This window comes from Malaclemys terrapin, chromosome 3 (assembly GCF_027887155.1).
Source record: "Malaclemys terrapin pileata isolate rMalTer1 chromosome 3, rMalTer1.hap1, whole genome shotgun sequence".
Classification (NCBI taxonomy): domain Eukaryota; kingdom Metazoa; phylum Chordata; order Testudines; family Emydidae; genus Malaclemys; species Malaclemys terrapin.
Window position 1 is genome coordinate 193,368,966 of NC_071507.1, and position 19,443 is coordinate 193,388,408.

Below are 19,443 nucleotides of genomic sequence, written 5' to 3' on the forward strand. Positions count from 1 at the left end.
TGACTCTGTTTCTGGCTCTGTCTGTTTGCTCAGCAGCTGACTCTGACACCAACTCTGACCCTGGCTTTGGTTCCAGGCTCCTGATGGCCTGACCTCCCACACCCTGGCCCCTATATTTCCCCCATAGAGCCAGCTGTCTGAAGGGTTGAACTCCTTCCTCTGCTCTGCTGCCTGCAGAGTTGCTCTCTGTTTCAGCACTGGCCCGGAGATTTGAGCACTTTGGCCAAGCTTATGCTGATACCAGAACCCCAGGGATTCACCAATATCTGCCCCCTTTCCCTCAGGCTGATACTTGTGGTCTGAGTTTGTGCTGCTCCCGTGCTACTGAATGTGAGGTTTGTTCTTCAGAATGTGTGAAACAATTGACTTTGAGATGCCAAACTTTGTGACTACTCACACTTGCTTACCACCGGTCTCACACAGGGCCCCCAGAACTCAAACTTTAGCAGCATGGGAGAGGTCCGCATATTTGGAAGCCATGACCCATGATGGAAGTGCTCAGTTGCACAAGCTCAATGCCAGGAAACTGATGACAGGTAGGACCTCTCCTCTAAATGGGTTGCCAATAAGTGGCATGTCTGTTCCAATATATGAATCCCATTAACATTGATGTTAATGGGAGCGGATTGGTTCCTGGTGATATGTTGCCATTAACTGTAAGCTGTTATTATTAGATTGGCTATTAAGTGGTATTACTGTATGTATACCTGAGCAGGGATATCACACCCTTGTTCATAGAGTAGAAATAGCTTCAGAGCCCCGAAACCTCACAGAGTGGGGACTGTACTGACTAGGAAAGCTGCAGAGGATTCTCTGCTGCCTGGTTTCTCTAGTTACTCTTCCCCCACCCCTGCTCTCTTCCAGCCTGGAAGGCTCAGCCTGGCCCCTCTGACTGACAGGGTGTTAGAGATGCAGACCTTCCTCAGCGACTATGATTCCATTAGCCTTGAATTTGGACTGGCTGGGAGACAACGGGACTGTTACAGTATCTTTGCATCTGGACTACTGAAAAACTCCAAAAGGGGAGGGGAAGAATGGTCCCCTGAGACTCATACCCCAGAGAGAGACATTCCCATGGCAGACCGCCTCTGTCGTAACACCGGCAGCCAGAGAAAGGCATTGGGGACAGAGGAAGCGCACATCCCCACCTCATGGGGGCACTCTAGAGACACAGCCTACGGCACAGTCCGACCAGTTAATGTTTTAAATATTCAAGTTTCGGGGGAAAATATATTCAAATTTTGGACCTTTTAAGAGGCATGATAAGAAATAACCCATCTGCTAAGGGCTAGATCACCTTCCTGTGTTGTTCTCAGGAGAACTAGTCAAAATATTTATTTTCAAAGAGAATCACAGAATCAACAGCCATCCATGAGGAAGTTTCATGAAACAGTTCACTTAGCATTTGCACCAGGTGCCATCAACTGTAGACACATTCCTATAAGACCCCAGCTTGGGAAAATAACTGCAACTGTAAAGTAATCTATTGTATGGACACAAATAGGATGATGCCAGTTATAGGCTCTTAGATGTGGTAACTAAACATCTGGGATTATATCATGACAAGGGCTGAGCCCTGTACCCACTGGATATGGTGCCTTTGAATTCTAGGGAGATCTACAAGCATCAGCAATGGGTCCACAGACATTTTGATTTAGTGATGGCAGAAAAGAGACACTGGCTCCTCCCAAATCAAGCAGGTCTTCATGGTGGGGAACAGAAATAGACCTGCATACCTCAATAGAGCAGCAGGACTGGGAGAATACATCTGCTTTTACTAATACAGCTTTTATAAGTAATAGGGACATCAATAATTCTTAAATTGTAGTGGTAGCAAGGGTACTCCCTGGGTTCCTCAGAAGGGAATTGTAATGAAACCCAAAGATTCATTAGATCTTTCATTGCAAGAAAAATTTGGACTCTTAAAAATGTGCTTGTGACTCTGAGAAAACCAGTAGCACATTACTGAGTGTTCTTGCAACACTCTGGCATACTGTTCTAGTACTGCACTGTCCTCAGACCCAAATTATCTTCTCTCTGAAGCAGAGATTCACGTGGTAAAATGACTTATTGCCACTAGGAACATGCTTATGTGTATATGTAACGTCTCAGATAAGGAAAGAATTAGTGATGGTAAATAAATGTATTTCCCATGAAACATTTTGAAATAAACTAAAACATTTCATTTCACTCTAACTTTTATGGATTTCTCCGGTTTTTCAATTAAACAAAACAAAATCAAAAATTTTGATTTCGTTTTGATTTTTGAAAACTGAAATTTTTTGTTTCTAATTTTCAGGGTTTTTTTTCCCTTGCTCCTTCCTGGCAGGATCACCAGGGCAGCTTGGAAGGAAAATTCTTACTACAGGGTAACCCCCACTTATTTGCCACATAGTTGGAGATGCCCAAGAATTAACACAATCACACACAATATATTCAACAAAGTAATTATATTAAACAGGAAGTAAACATAACATAACAGGGTAAAACTCTATTCTCAGGGTCCCCGGTGCCCATGCTGATAAATATCCATGCATTTCCCCAGTCACATGAGCAGATACAGGAAAAGTAAAAGTGAGTGTCCTGTTGCTACGTGTACTTCGTAGCAGCCTTTGGTGACCTGTAATGATGATATCTTATGTAGCAGCAATAAGCAACTTGGCTGACTTGGTTCACTACAGCCTAAAAAAGTCACACATGGGATAAGATGGTAAGTCCTCCACAGGTTTAATAGGCAGCAGGTAATACAATCCCCAAACCCATACCTCCTGGCTTCACAAAGGTCACAAGGTCAGGCTTGACAAAGCCCTGGCTGGGATGATTTAGTTGGGGATTGGTCCTGCTTTGGGCAGGGGGTTGTACTAGATGACCTCCTGAGGTCCCTTCCAACCCTGATATTCTATGATTCAGAACGCAGCTTAGGGAATAGAGAGTCTCCTGAAACATCTGACTAGTTTCCCTGACTATATAACTAAAAGATCAATTCCGCAAATGATCATCAGGTTCAGAGATGAATCTGCACTCCACAGCTTCTGCAGAGGGACTGACAGTCTCTGCTTCCAGGCATCCTCTTCATACAGGAATCACACTGCTTCTGTTCCTAAGATTTCCCCTCCCCATACAGGGATGCAGGGAGCAGGTGCAGATTACAATAGCTATACTAAAATCCTGATCTCCTACCCTAGCACTCAGATACACTTACAGGAGGTGGGCAGCCCTGAACTAGCAGCTAGAGCAGAGCACCAAGCTTGCCACTTGGAGACTGATTTTATCTAGGGAGCTGAAGGACAAACTCAACCTGAGTGAGTAGGGAGTTTTCCCAACAAAACTCTATAAACTGGGACTCACCTTGCACAGGGGAAGCATGAAGCTGCGGGATATTGCTACCAGAGGCCAGAAACCCTGCATGCAGGCCGGGGACTCGCAAATTCACCCCACAGCCAGCCCTTCCCTTTCAGTGGCTGGCTCCAGACTCCTCCAAAATGGCTTCTCCCCATTCACAGTGCTCCCGGGTGCGGTCACCTCACCAAGGACCTCCCTTATTGGTCAGGCTAGCTCTTCTGCCCAGACTTGTCAATCATTTGACTCTAATACCCTCCTTTCTCTCAGACATTGCTCTTCCTCTGGGCAGGGGCACTGGTGGCTCTCCAGGCATCCTGCTATCCTCCCCTGAGCCGACAGGGGCCGCAATTGCTCAAAATAGTATCTCTCCCTCTTGGTTGCCTAGCAGACTCTGAGTCTGCCCATGGCCCTCCTGCTTTCCAAGGACAGTGTGTCTCTCTCTGAGTTACTAGCACACAAAGAAGCCCCATGGGATTATACAGGGTACTGCCCTTAGATTCAGGAAATGTGGGTGCTATTCCTGGCTATGCCACTGGCCTGTTGGGTGATCATGGGCAAGTCACTTAACCTCACCCTAGCCTCGGTTTCCACATCTGTGAAAAGGGACTAATTATACTTGCCTCCTTTGTAATGCATGTGGAGATCTTTAGATGAAAAGCACAGTATAGGGGCTAGGTATTATTAATTCCTGTGCACTGTGGTGGGACTCTGGTGATAGACTTGGGAGTGACGACATATGACAGGATTATAACAAATATAAACAATTTTATTAACAATACAAAACAATTTTCTATATGCAGCAATTTACAAGGAGGGGTAAAAACCGACAACCACGGAGACATGGTAGGTATCGGGGCATAGCAAACAGTTACAGAACACTTGGGCATGTACAAGATCTGTTTACTATTCACTGTCTACATCAATGACACTCCCTAGGCAACATATACATGGGAAACCATTGTAAGTACAATGAACTGACCTAAAGTTTGTCACTAAGGATATGGTTTCATTGCACAATTAACTCAGGGGATTGGCACCTGGGTTAGCCTAGCCCAAGTGCAAGCATTCCCACAGCAAAGCCATATGTAAATTACAGTGTGACTTCAGTCTTTCTGTACTCACCTGTGTGCGTTTAGATGCATGTCCCATGGCTCTTTGAGCTGAGACACTCTAGGACAGTGGTTCTCAACCAAGGATACGTGTACCCATGGGTAGAGCCCTGCGCGGATACACATTTATCCCCGCAGATGCAGATAGCTGCAGATATAAATCAGTATCCATGGAACTGCAGGGCTGTCCTGGGAACTGCAGTGGTGAAAGGAGCAGAACGCGGGGTCGCTGCTCCCAGGACCCAGCACCCTCTGCCGGCAGCTCCTCCAGTGTAGCTGTACTGTCCTCAGCCCCGCCCCCTGGGGCAGGCACCAAGCTCACCAGCACCTGTCCCTAGGTCATGCTCTTGTATACAGGCAGCGCGCACACCCCCAGACAGGAGATGCAGAGATCTGTGTGGAAGAGACAGGGGCGGGGATGTGGGGCAGTACAGCCGCACCGGAGGAGCTGTCAGCCCCACGTTCTGCTTCTTTCACCGCTGTGGTTCCCGGGAGAGCCCTGCAGTTCCACGGATACCGATTTATACCCACAGATATCTGCATCCAGGGGTATAAATTTGTATTTGCGCAGGGCTCTACCTCTGGGTGTATGCAGAGGTCTTCCAGGGGTACATGAACTCATCTAGATGTTTGCCTAGTTTTGCAACAGGCTACGGAAAAAGCACTAGCGAAGTCAGTACCAACTAAAATTTCATACAATGACTTGTTTATGCTGCTCTATATACTATACACTGAAATGTAAGTACAATATTTATATTCCAGATGATTTATTTTATAATTATATGGTAAAAATGAGAAAGTCAGCAATTTTTCAGTAACAGTGGACTGTGACACTTTTGTAGTTTTATGTCTGATTTTGTAAGCAAGTCATTTTTAAGTGAGGTGAAACTTGGGGTACGCAAGACAACTCAGGCTCCTGAAAGGGATACAGTAGTCTGGAAAGGTTGAGAGCCACTGCTGTAGGATTCTTTCCCAGTCACTTGTGTCAGTTGTGGGAGAACTTGTCTGCCCTTCCGGGAGGAATTATCAGAAGACCATTGGAGGACTAGCAGCATCCAAGTGATTTTGCCTCATTGCAAGGTGGGTTTGTTCAGCCTGAGTTAAAGCAGAGCTTGGGCTCTGACCCAAACCCACCCCCAGCCAGGTAAGCTAGCCCAGGCTGGAAGCACCTCCAAACCCAGGTAAGAGCTCGGGTTAACTGTGCAGTGAAGAGTGCCCTAAGGAGCTGGGGCATCTGTGGAATCCTGCTGGGGTGCAAAGGATGATGCTAACTGGCTGAGGGCTCGAGCTATGATAGAAAGGTGACTGTTCATTATCCGCAACTCTGACAGTATGTCTCCTACACTCACTGATGCCTGCTCAGAACTGGAGGGCTTGCTGTGGGCAGCCGGAGATGAGCAAACAGTCTCAGGAGGCAGCTCCTCCACACATCCCGCCTGATCATCTCCCTCCCCATAAACACGCAGAGGCACACTTCCACACCTTTTCACATTCTCGGTGGGGCCTGTCCCTGTGTGCGGCAGCTCTTCCTCTGTCCCCCGGACGATGGCGGATGTTCCTGAGGCAAGATAGGGCAACCAATCAATAAGGTGAGTGGCATTGGCATGTGAGACAGCTGCTGGTGAGTAAATTCCAGGGTGTAGGGATGAGCTAGAAGCAGGCAGTGGTGGGACAGGGGAAAGTCCAGGGTGCAGGGTGGCAGGGGAGGCAGATGCTGGTGGTGGAATAGGAGGCAGTTCAGGATGGAAGGTTGAGATGCAGGCAGATAATGGTGGTGAAAACGACGAGGCGCCAGGCTCACAAGAGGGGGATGGTGACGATGGAGCTGTGGAAGGCCCATGTTCTTCAGAGGATGATGGTGAAGCAGTGGCAGATGGGGTGTCAGGGGTGCAAGGCTCCGAGTCTGCAAGGGAGATAAGTCATGTGTCACCAATCCTACAGCATGTGACGCTACACATTACATTTACAAACATGTGTGACTGCATACGTGGTGTACATGAATTGCCAGAGTGAGTTCAACATGGGCAAACCCTTGCTGGGGCAAAACTGCCATTGAGTTCAGTGGGACCAGAATCCTTTGCTCCAAGAACCACAGCTCTGTACCAACGGAGCTCAAAGAGAATGTTCATTAGCTGTCAGGAGGGGAGCTTTTATTCTCTTTAGGCCAGCCATTAAAGGGCACTAGTCAATGCATCACTTACCCAGTTTGAACATCTGCTGTATATAGTTCAAGCATTTACAACACAGACTAATATAGAGAGAGAGTGACCTTGCTTTAGCAGACTTTCTGAAGCCCACATTCTGGTCCTAACATTTCCTGGTAAACATCACCAAGGTATATATTACGTGGCTTGAAATAATGAACACAATTGCCTGTCCTGGACATCATGAATCTCTGGCCGGTCTTGAAACCAAATCATAACGTCCTTACTCATGCTAAGCTCCTATGGAAATTTGAGTGGCAGATGGTTGTGTTTTTGGAGCTGCTACATTTAAAACAAATTTCCAGTTTTTTGGAGCCCTGGCTTAAATGGACAAGAAGTCAGCAGCAGGAGCAGCAAAAAGCAGTTCCTGAATTAGCTGTTCAATGACTTTACTTTTTGCCCTGAGGCATGGCAGATTGAAGAGTTTACTGCCTGCAGATAGTTAAGTGGCTTCAGACATAAAATCAACAAAGAGACTGAACAGGCAAGTATGCTGCTGTGCATCCTGGCTTAACACCTACCCCCAGTCTGAAAGCAATATACAAGCCGGGGGCCTGATCCAGTGCCCACTGAAATCATTAGGAAGACTCCAGTTTGGAATAAGCCCTACATATACAGTAGACTATGATGCAGCAACCTCTGGGGAAAATACAAGAACCTAGAGAGCCAGGCTGTGGTTCCTGGCTCTGTATCCAGTACTGCCCCCATCACTGACTATGGCTGTTCACTGTAAGATGGCCCTATTTTTTTATACACATTCTGAAAGAAACTTATAGAAACCATTACCCTTTCATCTGCCTCATGATTCATGATTTAGCTGGGAATTGGTCCTGCTTTGAGCAGGGGGTTGGACTAGATGACCTCTTGAGGTCCCTTCCAACTCTGATATTCTATGATTCTATGATTCTATGCCTCAAAGATTTGGAGAACTGACATTAATCTGTCCCATCTACCTCTTTATTTTAGCCTTGGGAACACATTACATGGACGGTGCTGAGAAACTATAGAGACGGGCAGCCGTATATAAAACCCTAAGGTAGATTTTATAACTACTTTAGCTGCAAATAAGTGCAAATGTTAAGGCACTGACATGGATACAAAGACCCAATTTAATAACAATTCTGGGAAAATCCAAGTAACTGGGGATTAACACCATACTCTTGTTATTTCTTCCATAGTTGTTTGCAGTGTTGTAGTCATGTTGGTCCAGGATATTAGCGTGACAAGGTAGGTGAGGTAATATATTTAATTGGGCCAACTTTTGTTGATGAAAGGTGCAAGCTTTCAAGCTACACAGAGTTCTTCAGGTCTGAGGAGCTGTACCTGCACTGATTTGTACCTTCGACCAACAGAAGCTGGACCAATAAAAGATATTGCCTCACCTACCTTGTCTCTTTCATTATTTCTGGCATCTGAAAAATCTGATGTTGTTGAAAAACTGTTTGCATTGTGGGCAGGTTTTGTATCCCAGATAGCAAATTGACACTGCAAGTCAAATGAAACTCAAGGCTTTCACTATCATTTCTGTGGCACATCAACACCCAGGCACTCAGCTCTTCACAAGTCCATCTTCATCCCATATCAGATTGCCATCCTTTTCCTAAAGAAATGATCTGTGGACTGAAGCTAGATGTAGCAATTCAACATGCATTTAAGTCCCTGAGATTTGCATGGAAAGTTACTACAATTTTCTTGAAAACTTTTCCTTCCTTTGCATATTGGCTTCTTTCATTACAGAAAGGCTCTGTCCATACTAGAGTTCAAACCATGTTAACTAGAGATGAGATGAGGTAGCTGGGTTTTGGTTTTACAAAATCAAAACAAAAATGAGAGGCATTTCAGATCCAGGTTCCATTTCTCTCCAAACCACCAAAGTTTGTGGCGGTTTGGATAAAAAGCAGATTTTGACTCAACTCTAGTGTCAGCCAGAACAGTGTTGAAGACCCATAGATAGCCTGGCTAATCCCTGTCTACACTGGCCAAGGAAACCATGCAAAGTGTGATGTTTTTCCATACACTGGGGAGCAGTGATTCAACAAACCTTGAGGAAATCTGGTTTAGACCTATGACAAGTAAGCATTTGCAAATGATCCTTAAAAGCTAACAGCGAACCTTTTATAAAAAGTAGCACAAACAAAAATCTGGTCACCAACTATGCTTCTCATCACCATTAATACTTTTAAAAGTAACGCCTCTTCCCTCATTGAAAGCCAAAATCTTGTCTTCCTTCAAAACCTTCCTTAAGACTTATTTCTGCCATGATGCCTGAAAAACCCTGCTGCCTGACCATGACTAAGTAGGTGGCAAGCTGAGACTAATGTGTTTTTTTAATGCACAGAAGTGTCATTTTAGTTACCTCATCCTTCCCTCACCGATCTTTTGTTTGTGTTTTCCATTTGTTGCATCTTGTCATGACTTTAGATTGTGAGTTCCGGGGGGGGGGGGGTCGGGGCAGAGAGAGGGGCTGTTTTTTCTACCTGTCTGTACAGCACCTATCACAGCTGGTGCCTGATTCTTAACAGGAGCCTTTAGGTGCTAGTGTGATAAAAATAATAGTAATAACCGAGAGACATGCTGCTAGGGGACTCTTTAGCAGGGAGCAGAGAGAGCTATGATGGACAGGAGTTGGGTGGGGTTTCCTTTTAGAGAGAAGGAAGACATCAGTGAAGAGATGCTCAGAATGAGTACATTAGCCTTCAATAACAATGTAATACACTGGTCAGTGAGTGTTACGTGTCCTCCTCTTCTGTGCCTAATTTACAGAGGATATGAATCGGTTACAACTCACAGCTACAGAGATTGTCTCTTCAGCTGTAGGTTTTACCTCTGGAGGCAGGATAGTACAGTGGTTAGGGAACTAGCCCAGGACTCAGAAAGCATGAGTTTAATTCCCTGCTCTGCTACAGACTTCCTTTGACTCCATGGGCAAGTCACTTACCTTTTCTGAGCCTCACTACCCCACCCATAAAATAAGGGATGGTGTGAGGATAAAGGTACAAAATAATGTGAGATGTGCATATGCAATGGGAAGGTGGGGGCATGTAAGTATCTTAGGCACACCTGCCAACATTTCAAGTGGCTAAAGTGGGATGCAAGGGAGTCACCCACCAAGAACAGCGTGGTTCCTGAGTGCATAGAATATCAGGGTTGGAAGGGACCTCAGGAGGTCATCTAGTCCAATCCCCTGCTCAAAGCAGGACCAATCCCCAACTAAAACATCCCAGCCAGGGCTTTGTCAAGCCTGACCTTAAAAACCTCTAAGGAAGGAGATTCCACCACCTCCCTAGGTAACTCATTCCAGTGCTTCACCATCCTCCTAGTGAAAAAGTTTTTCCTAATATCCAACCTAAACCTCCCCCACTGCAACTTGAGACCATTACTCCTTGTTCTGCCATCTGCTACCACTGAGAACAGTCTAGATCCATCCTCTTTGGAACCCCCTTTCAGGTAGTTGAAAACAGCTATCAAATCCCCCATCATTCTTCTCTTCTGCAGACTAAATAATCCCAGTTCCCTCAGCCTCTCCTCATAAATCATGTGCTCCAGCTCCCTAATCATTTTTGTCGCCCTCCGCTGCCACTCTTTCAAAAAATTTTCCACATCTTTCTTGTAGTGTGGGGCCCAAAACTGGACACAGTACTCCAGATGAGGCCTCACCAATGCTGAATAGAGGGGAACGATCACATCTCTCGATCTGCTGGCAATGCTCCTACTTATATGTTGTTAGCCTTCTTGGCAACAAGGGCACACTGTTGACTCATATCCAGCTTCTCTTTCACTGTAACCCCCAGGTCCTTTTCTGCAGAACTGCTGCCTAGCCACTCAGTTCCTAGTCTGTAGCAGTGCATGGGATTCTTCCGTCCTAAGTGCAGGACTCTGCACTTGTCCTTGTTGAACTTCATCAGGTTTCTTTTGGCCCAATCCTCTAATTTGTCTAGGTCCCTCTGTATCCGATCCCTACCCTCCTGCGTATCTACCACTCCTCCCAGTTTAGTGTCATCTGCAAACTTGCTGAGGGTGCAGTCCACGCCATCCTCCAGATCATTAATGAAGATATTGAAAAAAACCGGCCCCAGGACCGACCCTTGGAGCTCTCCGCTTGATACCAGCTGCCAACTAGACATGGAGCCGTTGATCACTACCTGTTGAGCCCGACGATCTAGCCAGCTTTCTATCCACCTTATAGTCCATTCATCCAGCCCATACTGCTTTAACTTGCTGGCAAGCATGCTGTGGGAGACCGTATCAAAAGCTTTGCTAAAGTCAAGGAACAGCACATCCACTGCTTTCCCCTCATCCACAGAGCCAGTTATCTCCTCACAGAAGGCAATTAGGTTAGTCAGGCATGATTTGCCCTTGGTGAATCCATGCTGACTGTTCCTGATCACTTTCCTCTCCAAGGGGCGTCCAATCCCAGTGCATGAGAGCTGAGCAGATCCTAGGCATCGCTGCTCATTCTTTTGGAGTCAGCCTTGCTGCAGCCTTTGCCCCTTACCCATGGAGTCTGTGCCACATTCAGTTCTTGTCACCCTGCCCAGCCCACCCAGGTGCAGTGTCATTCCCCATCCCTGAACTGCTCAGAAGCAGATGAAGCTGCTGCCTTCCCTAGCTCTCCCAATGGTGCATAATGTGCGTACGGCTGTGGGCGTAACCCAGGCCTGATCTAGCTGCCTCTCTAATGGCAGCTAGATCAACTAGAGCTTGATGAGCCTTGGCTAAGAGACATGTGTCTTGCAACTCCTGTGTTAAGCTCCAGAGGTTTCAGGTTTGATCCTGGACAACAAGGACTGGGGGCTGTCGGCATTACATGGGCCCCACTGACACAGGACAGGAGGCTTTGGGGATCACTGTGGGACCAGCCCATGAAACCTAGGACTGTTGGGAGGTATGACCCTAGGAAGAGGATTCCCTTGGTGCAGCAGAACAAATGGCAGCTGTTAACTAAAAGTTAATAAGATAGGGTGTGAGGAATGGTGAAAATATGGATGAGTTCTTTTGTCTGAACTAACTCACCTATCTTTAATCTAAGGGAGGTTGTCTGAGGGAATACCACCTGTATTTAACCTTTCAAGAAGTCTTCGCTCATTTGGGCTTTTTGATTTGTTTGTTTGCTTTGCTTGATCATTGCTTTTATCTACCCTGCAGCCAAACTGAGTCAAGCTGTGATCTCTTTGCCTCTCATAAACTAAACAGGGCTAGATCTGGTGGAGGAGAAACCTCTAGGGGAAAGAGCTTGGGCCTGATTTTTCCACTGCCATGCACTTGTGTAGTCATGTATAAATGTGCATCATGGGTAAACTGCTTCCACATCAGAAGACTAGCCTTTTAATACCCCTTTCTCATTCTCTTTGCATAGGTATTAATGATGGCAGAAGGCATAAAGCAGTGGAAAATCAGACTCAATGTACAGAGAGTGGCGAATCAGCCCCCTAGAGTGCTGTAAGAAGTGTGTTGGAAGTTCAGTAGGTGGTGTTCTCCCCGGTGACTCAGTACAGAACCAATGCCTCATTACAATGGTAAGGGGTGCTTTGCTGCTGGACGTGTCTCCGCAAGGTATTGGAATGAGTAATACAGCTCCCACTAATGATATAGCAAGTTGCAGGATGTTATTGTATCCTGTGTTTTCTAGTTGTGTTTATAAAGTTAGATTAAGACTGTGTGTGTATGCCTCTCTCTGCAGCTGCTCCTCAAGAAAGCCTGCCTATACTACAGCCTCATCTTTCTGTTGAGAAGTGAAACCAAAGTCCTAACTGTGGTAATTGAAAATCCCATGACACAAGAGTTCCAGTTCTATTTTCATGGCCGAACCCCAACATGGAATCTACATTCTGCCTCTCTAAATCCATCCATTCCAATCCCCTTGCAGTTTCAGTTGAAATATGGCATTTGAAAGTTGTGAGGTGTTGTGTCACACTGTTAGCCAGTCACTGTGCTTCACCTTAGAAGTGGCTGCAGCTCAGCAGAGTGCAAAGTGATTCCTGTACATTAAAATATGTCTGAATCAACACACAGATGTGAATATCCATGGACTTGTGTGTGTGGTTTCACAACTTGGATCTAATTCAAAACTTTGTATCTTGCTCCTACCTCTACGTTGGATCAAACCAAAACCAGAGATCTGAATATTCTTAAACGTTTGGGCGTGGGGACTGGAAATGTGTATAAACTGTGCAATATCATTAGCGTTAAGTATGCTTGCATTAACATTTGTTTTTGATCAAGGCAGCCTCCCCCCCCCGCCCCATTTATTCACCTGGGGACCCATCTTCCTTTGAATAAATGTTTCTATATTCCAAGATACTGAGATATTTAATCAAATAATTTATATATTTCAATCCACCCATTCAAAACTATAGGGGCATGTACAAAATATTAATTAGAAAATCCGGACCAGATGGACAAATGTTAAAAAATGACACACACCCCCCACAACCCTACTTCTGAACTAAACTCTCTCATCACACCCACAAGAAAAAAATCTGAGAAAACAGATGACCTTTGTAGGGTTACATGAGGGTCACCAAATCCATGCTGTGGTGGACCAAATGGTGACGTATGCTCCGGAGTCCAAGACCCCACACCAAACTTGCCATGTTTCTACTGTTTAAACAGCTAGGAGTCTATTAGCTGCGGTACCTCAGACAGGCTCACTCTTCTCTGCTCTCACTTTTTCAAGTAGCCTTTTAATGATCTGGTCTATCTTCAAAGACAAACCATTACTTGTGCATTTCTGCATGACAGAGTAAGTAGTCTGTTTGAATTCCTCACTTACAAATTGTGGTCCACTGTCTGGTTTTCTCTCTTCAGGTACAGTATACAAGGCCTAGCTGGGATGTATTTTAGGTGACTAATCACATTATGACTCCTGCAGAGTTGTGCTCTTTCAAAATCTCTTGAGTAATAGTCAGTTATGAGTAAATACTTATTCCCATGTCATGCGAACAAATTTGTTCTCACAGTTTGTCATGGGCAATCCACGGTTTCATTTTTGTCCCTGGCTTAATTTCAATTAGTTTTTATTCATTCATTGACATGTGTGAGTCTTTATCCAGTTTGGGGCACATTTTCAAAATTACTTCAGCTCCCAGTTTAGCACCTACTGGAAATGGCTAGATTTTCAAAGTGCTCTGCAGCTCCTGTTCTTCTTTAGAAGAGAATTGTCACCTAGGTACTAGACAGATGGATGTATTGGATAGACAATCCCTACTCCCTGTTATACAATCAAACTGAACTGTTATCTCAAGTTTTCCATCCCTTCAGCCCAAAACACTTTACAAAGCAAGGTGAGTCTGACTAGCCCCATGTCATAGAAGGGGAAATTAAAGAATAGAGAGATGAAATGATTTGCTCAGAGTCAAACAGCAAGTCTGTGACAGAGACAGGAGTAGAACCTAGGTCTGCTGCACTACACTGCTTTCCGTGCTTATTCCATCTGCTTCAGCATGCACTGAGGTTACCGTCACAGCCTTCCAATTGCCTATGGCATCCTTCCATCTCTATACCATCCCATCTCTATTGCAGGCAGATCTCAGAGGGAGGGAAGGTGAAACCTTCCCCAGAGCCCCTCAAGGCAGTCCAAATATAAGGGCAGAGCACACACCCTCCCTATGCTTAGGGAAGCCATAGGCCTAGCTGTATGCGCAAAGCAGCATAGGCCCTGCACATGCTGTCAACCTGTGTCTGGCACTTTTTCCCAACATATTGCCAACACAGGTATGTCAGTGGCTGAAGAAATTCTTCAGGCCTAGTTAACATCCGAATAACTTTGCTCGTTACTTCCGGACAGCTATCAGCAGCTATAAAGAGTAAATCAACACATATAGGAAATGTCAGACCGGATCAAAGCAATGGTCCATCTAGTCCAGTATCTCGTTTCTGACAGTGGCCAGTGTGACACTGACAGACCAGGTTCCAGCTCATCTCAAGGCCCCTAGGCTTCACTGAACACTAACAAATGCAGAGCTGGAAACCAATCTGGCTCAGATGTGTATTAGCATTGTTAAAATAGCTATTAGATTTATAGAGATATGTTCAGTGTTTGGACTTTATGAAATGCTTGTGAGTTGCTGTGTGCGTTAATCTCACTTATAATATCTGTATCCCATGTAATAAGGTAATATTTAATTGTTTGCTCTGTAACTTTAAGACTGGAACACCCCACCCCCACCCCAGTCAGGAGAGAAGCATTACAAAGTTGGAAATACTAGTTTACTACAAGAGGTGTCATCTCCTGCCCAACAAAAGAAGGCCCGTAGACACCAGACAAACCACAGTGGAACATCAGTGGACAAAAGACTTTGTTGATTTTTTCCCCCACACCCATGAAGAAGGGACATGCACAAACGCTCATCCCATCATAGCTTGAACTCCGGGGGAAGGGAATAAAAATCCCTGTCTAGAACAAATTGTCATCACTATGCGGCTTGGAATTTGGAGAGGGCAATATTTGTAGGCATAAGCAAGAGATCCCCACGCTGTTTAGTTGGGTTATTCTTAAAGGACATACAGAACTTGCACATTACAGCAGCTTCTATTTTTTGGAACCTAACGCTGTAACTCATTTATGTGTGTGTATTTACCTGCTTTAACCTTGTAAAATACTCTCTTGTTGCCTTTGCCTAGTTAATAAACCTTTAGTTAGTTTATTAGAAAATTGGCTACAAGGGTGATCTGAGGTGCCATTGACCCGGGGTCAGTGACTGGTCCTTTGGGACTGGGAATAACCTGAATAGTGTTGTGATTTTTGGTGTAAGGAACCATTTATCACAAAGGCAGACTTGCCTGGTTGACAAGATAGATCAGGGTACCTAAGAGGTGTGTCTGTAACTCCATGGCAAGGCTGTTATAATGCTTGAGGAGTTCACACTTGATACTTGGTTGGTGAAATCTAATTATAGAACACACAATCAATTTGGGGTTTGTGCCCTGAGGTTGGCACCCACATTTGTGAGCCACTCCAGACAGCTTGACAGCCAGTACCAGATGCTACAGAGAAAGGCACAAGAAGGCCTGCACTAGACAGTTATGGAATAACCTGCCCCCAGGGGAAATTCTCCTTAATACCCATTAATTAGAGGTTCACAGATTTTAAGGGCAGAAGAGGCCATTACAATATCTCTTCTGACCTGTACAATGTAGAATTTTATCTAATTACTCCAGTATTAAGCCCAATAGATTGGTTTAGGCCCCAAAGTATGGAGTTTATATCCCTTCAAAAACTCTTGGGTAAGGGAGATTTTGTTTGTTTGTTTGTTTGTTTCAGAGTAACTTTGAAAGTTCTCGTTATGCCTATAAATGTCCACTCCGTTTTTTTTTTTTTTTTAATCCCTCTAAGCTCTTGGGCCTGAATTAGAACTTGTGGCAATGACTTCCTCAAAGTAACATTGCCTTGTGTGAAAAAGTATTTCCTTTTTGACAACAGACTTTTAACCCCAATTAACCAGGTAGCAGCAGTTTCCACACAACCAAAGTAAAGCCCCTGTAAAATGGTCCTAATCTACAGGGGTAAAATGGCTTCAAGACAAACATGAACACAACCATAGAGTATAACTTTCACTTACAGAATTCTCCTCTGTAGCTACAGAAAGGTGAGTTGAGAAAAACGGAGCCACCGAGCCACCTCATTAGGTGGGAAACAAAACCAGATTTTTTCCCCCTCTGCTTTGACTCAAGGCAAAATATTGTGATCATTGTGAGAATTTGTTGAGGGGGAAAATATCAAAAACAGCTCTTTCACTGTAGACATTTAAGAGCCCACTGGAAAGAGAATGAAGGTGGACTATCCATTCTTCACAGGACAGGCTGACCTATATCTCATTTCAGAGTAGAGCCGTGTTAGTCTGTATCAGCAAAAAGAACAGGAGTACTTGTGGCACCTTAGAGACTAACAAATTTATTAGAGCATAAGCTTTCGTGGACTACAGCCCACTTCTTCGGATGCATATATATCTCATTGTACATGTTCCATTTTGTCAGATGGTCTACTTAGGTGAGGTCGCTAACTATGCCATAATTATGACATCTACTAAACCAGGATTCATGTGCAAAGTTGAAAAAGGATGGACTATATTACCAAATGACAAAATACTGTACACCGGCATTCAGAAAATGTTAACATTTAAAGTATGCCTATCAATAAGTAATCCCTAAAACAGACAACCCCTATGTCAGTCATGATTATTGTTATGTTTTGCCATGGATAATGTGAAACCATGTGATTTCAGCCTGTATGTTTTTTGTTTTAGATTAGTAAAAACAGCAAAGAAAGCAAGCAAGCAAAAAGGCAAACAAGAAAGAAAGAACCAATATAAAGTCCCTATGAGAAATCACAGTTTGTATGAGGGAGTCACTCATAGGGATTAAATTGCAAACAGGCTACGGGACCTGAACTCACACAGAAAATATCATACATAGCTACCTACACTGCACTTGAGGGGAAAACTATGGCTGATATTCAACCAGACGTACTCTTTAAAGTACATTGTTTCAAGCTTTTGCCTGATAATAAAATAAAATACACAAGCATCCAGTTGCAATGCCTAAATTCAATGTAATGGATACTTTACTTGTTAGACAACTGACTGAATATGTATGTATTTAACACATAATCTTTAAATAATTTAAAGATCCAAGTTAAAGCCAACTGACTTATGAGGAGAGGCTGAGGGAACTGGGATTGTTTAGTCTGCAGAAGAGAAGAATGAGGGGGGATTTGATAGCTGCTTTCAACCACCTGAAAGGGGGTTCCAAAGAGGATGGATCTAGACTGTTCTCAGTGGTAGCAGATGACAGAACAAGGAGTAATGGTCTCAAGTTGCAGTGGGGGAGGTTTAGGTTGGATATTAGGAAAACTTTTTCACTAGGAGGGTATTGAAGCACTGGAATGGGTTACCTAGGGAGGTGGTGGAATCTCCTTCCTTAGAGGTTTTTAAGGTTAGGCTTGACAAAGTCCTGGCTGGGATGTTTTAGTTGGGTATTGGTCCTGCTTTGAGCAGGGGGTTGGACTAGATGACCTCCTGAGGTCCCTTCCAACCCAGATATTCTATGATTCTATGACACTAAATTTAAATGGGGCCCCCTGTAACCTAAGAACATCCGAATGCTAGAGGGCAAAGAGCTCCCTGATATTTGATAGAGTTTCAGGTGACCTGACCAGTTTGGCCATTAATTTAGTAATTCATTAATATAATAAATTCATATATTAAATGTATTAATATTAGAAATTCAGTGATCAGTTGGTCATCAATGCAATGTGTATGTATGGTGAAGGAAATGTGGGATTAAAAGATGTTTACTACACAAGTCTGGGGAATGGGTAAACAGGTTTCTCCCAGACAAGCTGATGCCTCCAGCCAGGTGTCATGAAAGTTGATTGGCAATCACATGTCAAGTGACCATTCATTTGCATTGGAGTGGGGATGGGGGAACAGGGCAGGAAGAGATCAGTTTGCATTATAGCAAACACCAGTGAGGGAAGAAACCAGTGTGGAACTTCCTCCACCACCAGACTCCATGTTTCCTTCCCCAGAGCTTGAATGAACTTTATTTTGGGGGGTAACCTTCAAAAGAATCAGTTTCAAAGGTTAATTGGACTATGAAAGAGAGGAGCAAAGAACCTCAGTGATCTTCTACCTAAGAAGACAAAGGAACTGAGCACTTTGGACTTTGTGGGAGATCCTGAACAAGGGGGTGGTCAGCCATCTTGCTGGAAGTAAGTGTGGTAAGAATCTTACCTTGAATCAAGTCAGTAGATTTGTTAAGCCTTAGTCACTAGAAAGCATATTTTTACTTTTGTTTGTAACCATTTGTAACTTTATTCCTTCTACTTGGTATCACTTAAACTCCTATCTCCTTTTGTTAATCCTTTGTTAAATGGAATTGTTAGCGGCATTAGGGTAACTCACCATGTCTGACCCTCTGTGGTTCTTTCTGTAGGGTGTCACCCCAAGTTTGACTGCTCCCACACCATTCATGGCTCCGACTACTCTACAGGTGACATAAACAGCTGGAAGTCCTTGGCTACTTTCTGACCAGGTGCACAGTGGGCAAAATTCTGCTCTCATTGGGCTGCTGGGCAGAGGGAATAATTTGGCCAAATGTGTCAGGGTGTACTAAAAGCTGCCTCAGCTCAATGTCAACTGGGGCTCATCCTGTACCTCTACCAACTGAGACAACAGGGAATCTTCTCTTACATGGGCCACTGTGACAAATTTACCTCCTCTGGGGTCCATTCTTTGTATCTGTTATAATAGCATCAGTGATAGAATCCTGCCACCAAGGAGGCATGTCCCTGTCACCTACCTACTGCCCCAGAGTAATTCAGTGATCAACACAAATCCAACGGACACAACAGACACAAAAAAGAGAAGGTGGGACTGCTCATTCCTTTTCTACAGCACCTTAGACTGAGGCAGCAGATTATACCAGCAACATCTCCTGAAAGTTTAGATGGGATTCTTTCTTTCTTTCTTTCTTTCTTTCTTTCTTTCTTTCTTTCTTTCTTTCTTTCTTCTCTTTGGAACTTTCAACAAACAAAGAAGATTAAGATTTTGATTAACTAAATCTAATGATATTCATATGCTGTTTTCCCCCAGGAAAGCATGAGACACATGGTGCAATCTTATGGTTTTAATAACCAGTGAGTCAAGTCTGGAAATACAGTATCTATGAGTCAATGAGATTCCAGGTCCTTACAAAGTGCCAGACAGGGACATTGCTCAGTAACATGCATGTTTACTTCCCCTACCTAGTTCCTTCTGTCTGCTCTTGCATTGATTATTGAAGAAAAC

At 44.3% G+C, this 19,443-nt stretch overlaps 1 protein-coding gene across 1 annotated transcript in view; it reads right to left on the reverse strand.

Moving 5' to 3' along the window:
- Positions 1-5,289: 5,289 nt before the first annotated feature.
- LOC128833775 (uncharacterized) overlaps positions 5,290-19,443 on the reverse strand; it is a 70,788-nt gene continuing 56,634 nt past the window's right edge. The window contains exon 2 of the mRNA XM_054021908.1: positions 5,290-6,354. Within this exon, the coding sequence (XP_053877883.1) occupies positions 5,669-6,354 (686 nt within the window). The 3' untranslated portion in view covers positions 5,290-5,668. The remainder of the gene's footprint in view (positions 6,355-19,443) is intronic.